General features: G+C 41.7%; 1 protein-coding gene across 1 annotated transcript in view; it reads left to right on the forward strand.

The window, feature by feature from the left end:
- LOC118426608 (protein phosphatase 1F-like) overlaps nucleotides 1-4,914 on the forward strand; it is a 19,170-nt gene extending 14,256 nt beyond the window's left edge. The window contains exons 5-7 of the mRNA XM_035836103.1: nucleotides 253-396; nucleotides 943-1,036; nucleotides 1,586-4,914. Of these exons, the coding sequence (XP_035691996.1) occupies nucleotides 253-396; nucleotides 943-1,036; nucleotides 1,586-2,637 (1,290 nt within the window). The 3' untranslated portion in view covers nucleotides 2,638-4,914. The remainder of the gene's footprint in view (nucleotides 1-252; nucleotides 397-942; nucleotides 1,037-1,585) is intronic.
- Nucleotides 4,915-5,291: the final 377 nt, after the last annotated feature.

Genomic DNA, 5,291 nt, shown 5'->3' on the forward strand with positions numbered 1-5,291 from the left:
CAAACTTGAAACAAGGTTAAGACCTCCTTTACCACAAAATAAAGTCCCTACAGAAATAGAAATGAACTTACAGTAACATTGAAATGTAGGAATGACATTTGCATGAGCTAGACAATGATCCATTACACATGTGTCTTGCTATCACGTGTTAGGGCCTGAGGAGTGGTTCAACTTCAGTGATCGTACTGATCCGAGGCAGCAGCCTCTACGTGTCGTGGTGTGGGGACATGATGTGTCTTTATCTCACCTTAGGGCCTTAGGAGTGGTTCGACTGCAGTGATTGTACTAATCCGAGACAGCACCTTGTACGTGTCGTGGTGTGGGGACAGCTCGGCTATGGTCATCAGGAAGGAGAGATGTCTGGAGATCATGGAGGCACACAAACCGGAGAGAGAAGTAGGCATATTGTAGGCATAGGCACAGGCTATTGTATGACTAATAAAAAAGTATATAGAAGTATATGTGATACAGGAGTTGTGGTAGTGACTAGTAAGTCTCAAGGAAGTGTTAAACTTTCCCTCAATCAAATGTCCACTGTTTAAATGATTAGCATTATGTGCTATATCATAGGATGGCTTGTATATTTTCCGTTTAAATTGATTCATTACTTGTTGTGATCAGGCTTTTGTGAAACAGGGAACAAAACTTACTTTGTGGTTGGGTTGGGTTGGGTTGGGTTGCCCCCCAAAAATGCCAAAGTTGATACTTTGTTGGCAGGGCAATTTCGATACTTGTGTCTTTTGACACCCTCTCATGGTTACCACTCACCCAGAGCTGGACTTGACTGGAAAAGTCGTATCTGAGAGGGATACAGAGCCAGCGGCCCCTTCTACAAGGTAGCTTCAGGCATTAGCCTCTGCATGTAAAAGATGCTGACATACTTATCAAGAAGAGCCATGCATTGTCTACCTTTAATGGTTAACCAACATGCTTGTGTTTCAGGATGAAAGGAAGAGGATAGAGGATCTCGGAGGCTGTGTTGTTCACTACGGCACATGGCGAGTCAACGGAAACTTGTCAGTGTCCAGGGCAATAGGTGAGGAAGGCTGTTTCTTGCAGCACAGGTTTGAACCAGGGCTGTCTCTAGGACCTGTCCCTACATCCTGGGACAGAAAATAGCTTGTTAGGACGGACAAGAACCCACCTCATCTATTAAACTAATTTAAAGAAAACAAACTTCATGCCATGAAATCGCTGGGAATATTTCTGTAAGCTTAAAATGACATATTTAACACTGAAAACATTAACGACCATGGAAGGAATGTACTTACAGTAAGTTTTCGGTGTGGTCAAGCTTTGAAACTTCAAAGTCAAAAGGTTCATTCTTTCATATGTGATGTGATCAGATGCCTCTATCTTTTCTCAGTTATTATTATTAATAGTGTATTGGTTGCAGTATTGCTGTACCTCAGCCTGTCGTAGAGGGTCTCTTTTTAACTGTATAGCTAGCGGTAGCGTAATATATGGCCATTTTTTTTAGATTGAAATTTATTATGTAACAACATGTATTCACAATGAATTACAAACATTGTGAAATTTTAACACTGGTACTTCCTATCCACTAAATGCCCGTATTTCATGACAGGAGATGCCAGCGAGAAGCCATACATCAGTGGGGAAGCAGACGTCACCAAAGTGCCTTTAGATGGCTCGGAGGAGTACCTGATCGTGGGCTGCGACGGTTTCTGGGAGCACATCTCCCACGGACAGATCACCGACACCATCCAGGCCAGCATCACCAAGAACGAGGGGAGCCGACAGCAGGTCGCCAAAGACCTGGTAGCCATGGCCAAAGACAATGGGTCCTCCGACAACATCACTGTGATAGCCGTGAGCTTGGGGGGCCAACACAACCAGGTTGATAACAATGTTGGGGAGGGAGATGCACCGAAGACAAAGGATGATGACTCCAACCCCAACGGGGCTGACAAGGACAATTCCGAAAGTGGTTCGGACACCCCCAACAGTTCCAGTAGCGACGCGACCGGTTCGAATTTCACAACAAGTGTATCGGGAGGACACCCGCCGGGGACGTACAGTGCGAACTACTCCGGATCCTGTTTCAGTGGACGTTTCTTACCGCAGTCGCATCTCCGAGCAAAGAGGCCTTTACACAAGACTTCTTCACTACCCTTGTCTCTCGGAGAGAGGCCTTTACATAAGACTACTTCGCTACCGTTGTCAGGAGGGGCATCGAACGTGAGCAAGGTTGACAGAGAGGTTGTTTCGTACTTGAATGTTCTGGAGGGCAACCAGATCCGGTTGGTAGGGAAACCACACGGCGAGCGAACCGTAATGAAGAGCCAAGTGTCTCCGGTGTCCCTCAGTCCCGTTCTCACGGAGGGGTCTGTCAGCCACCAGCTGCCACTCACCGTCAGACTCAGTCCGAGTTTTCAGCGCAAACAACAAGTCAACCAAACCAGCCTGATCCCAGCCAAGAGAGCCAGCAGCTCCCCCTTGATGCTTCCTCCGGTACCGCAGGCACCACACCCTTCCCTCATCATGGAGGATCGTCTGGATGTCCCGCGGGCGAGTCTTTCCTTTCCCCCGCCGAAAGTGGACACGAACTTTAAGGGAAAATTTGTGGACTTTTTCCTGAGGAGAAGAAACAGGGTGAAGCCACTACCATCTGTGTGAGGCTGTAAACATACAGATAAAATTTAAGAAAAACAAACAAACTTTTTTTCTTCTGTTTCTGGAAGCAAACATACAAAAAAAACGAAAAGGAAAATCTGGCTAGAGAAAAATTTTAAAACACATCCCACCCTTCCTGTTTTCCATACAAGTAAATCTGGCTAGAGAGCAATTTAGAACACATCCCACAATTCCTCTTTTTCATACAAGTAAATCTGGCTACAAAACAATTTACTAGTAAAACACACTCCATCCTTCCAGTTTTCCATACAAGTGAGTAATATATAAAATATATATTTTTTAACAGTCAGTTAAAACCCTTTGTCCATACTTTTGCCATCTACATTGTCTTCTATTTCACACATTTTTCAATTTCAATTCACATAATACAAAAAAAAATTATTATCATTCTCTTCAAGCACCATTCTGTCTTTTCTTTCGGAGTCAAACAGAATAAGAAGTCAAACTTGTAGTTGTATTCTAATAAACGCAAACAATGCAGGGGTTGAAACTTGAGTTCTTCATTCACAAGCCAACAATTTCCCATGCCAATATCACACATTGATAAGCCACATCTGTGATTCAGGGATTTTGCACTTGCTCTGCTGCACATTTTGTACATGCCACAACTTCCACAGCTGTGCTCTTAGGCCCCCTTTCCACTTGACGGCGATTGCGCTGCGCTCTCACTGAGACCTAAATAGAATATGTGTAACGTTCGCTTTCACACTGGGTTTATTAAACGAAATGTAAAAGTGTTACTAAGTAGACAAGAAAACACACAAAGTGTAAAAAGATTTGTTTCTTTTCTATACACTTCGATATGTCAAATTTTAGGTCGCAGAGAGCGGCGAGAGTGCCGTCCTAGTGGAAAGGGGGTATAAGAGATGCAGCTGTTTTCGGTGCAATCTATATGTGCCTTTTACTCTACACATTACTGTAAAATATTGACATGTTTGCAAGGGTTTTATTTTAGAGGTGATCTTTCAAACTTGAATTCATTACACTGAGAGTTTCCAAGGTTTTACTACTGTACTACAGAAATGGTTTCAACTGTGATCCTAGAAAAATCCTCTACTGCGAAATTAAATCCCTGCAAAAATTAGAAGAAAAAAAAATACAGTACTATCCTACCTCTGCACAATTCAGTCATTCATTCATACAGCTGAACATTCAGATCAGATGTAGGAGAAATTTTATAATTATTTCTTGGGTAACAGTATTTGTACAGTCTTGATAGTATGGCTCGTAGCTCAAAGAAGTACAGACGCACAAGTGTTCCCTTAAACCTAACAGCTGTTTCTGCATAGCTTTGGAGTTGGTTGAGTAGTGTAAAATGTACATGTCTGCTTATTACTTGTACATGTCGGCTTAGCTTGCAATTGTCTGTGATTTCTACATTCTTGCATTCACTTTTGACCCATTGACCAGATATAGGGCTAACGTTTACGTTACTTAAGAGAAGTGGTTTGCTGTATGTCCGAGGCATTTATAATATATAATCCAACTTTGGAAACAAAATAGTCTCTGGATTGTGGATGAACATCAAGATGTTGTAGGGTTGGAATCTAACAGAAAGCAATAAGATTTGAACCTAGCTCTTAGAGCTATTGTAGAGGAGTTAAACAAAGGACACTGTAAGTTGACCGAAGGTCCAATAATATAACATTGCAGTTTGTGAAACTTCATAGTATTGTTTGTGTTGTAAATTATATATACAAGCATCACGTTTTGATTTGGAGAAGTGCATGTAAATAGATGTACGGTTATTTGTGTCTTGTTTAAGTGTGTCACTGGGCTTTGGTGTTTGGGTAAAACTACTGTAATTCCTGATTTTTTCAATGTACTGTTATGTTCACGGTTTTCACGGTGACGACTGTAACGTGAACTTATCATTACCGATAAAAAATAATTCACAGACTTTTTTCATGTGCACTTGCCTCGACAGTGAACATTTAGTTCCGAGAACAAGTTCAATTTTCTCAGACCGTGAAAATTTGGTACCGTGAAGATAAAGTGAATTACAGTATATGATACACAGACTGTTTATGCACAAACATGTTTTCATGGCCATTCTTGGCCATATAGTTGTTCATTGACATTATTCTATTGTCATTACAACATGCAGTGTACTGTGTAGTTAATTAATAAGTTATCTTCTATGTGCAAGAAAGTGTGAACTGGGAATTTTGCATGCAATACATGGACTTTTCTAGGGTTTTGTAATTGTATCATGTTAGTATTGATAACCAAAGCGAATAAAAAGCTACGACCAAAGGCTTTGCGTCTCAAATCTCTAGCTACATTCCAATTTGTATGAGTACAGGTTATGACTCTTGAAATACTGTCCTTACCCCAGTAGTGTCTGTACCCTCCTAGCATTATTATCCCCTGGACTCCTAGAATGTCCACATACGTGCAAATATGCTTCTATTTCAAATACAACAAGTTCCCATTTTGCAACATTTGAGAATAAAACTTTTACCTTTGGCCTCTGTGGACAGTGACCATGGCTATTCCACAAACACGCACCTGTAAAGTCTCGAATGAAAGCACTTAGATTTCCTACCCGCCAGGTGATCAAAATATTGGAAAAACAACCAATAGCGTAACACGTGGCCCTGGCGGGGATTTCCCTGACGTCACGATCGTAACGT

Source organism: Branchiostoma floridae, chromosome 11 (genome assembly GCF_000003815.2).
Source record: "Branchiostoma floridae strain S238N-H82 chromosome 11, Bfl_VNyyK, whole genome shotgun sequence".
In the NCBI taxonomy this organism is placed as follows: domain Eukaryota; kingdom Metazoa; phylum Chordata; class Leptocardii; order Amphioxiformes; family Branchiostomatidae; genus Branchiostoma; species Branchiostoma floridae.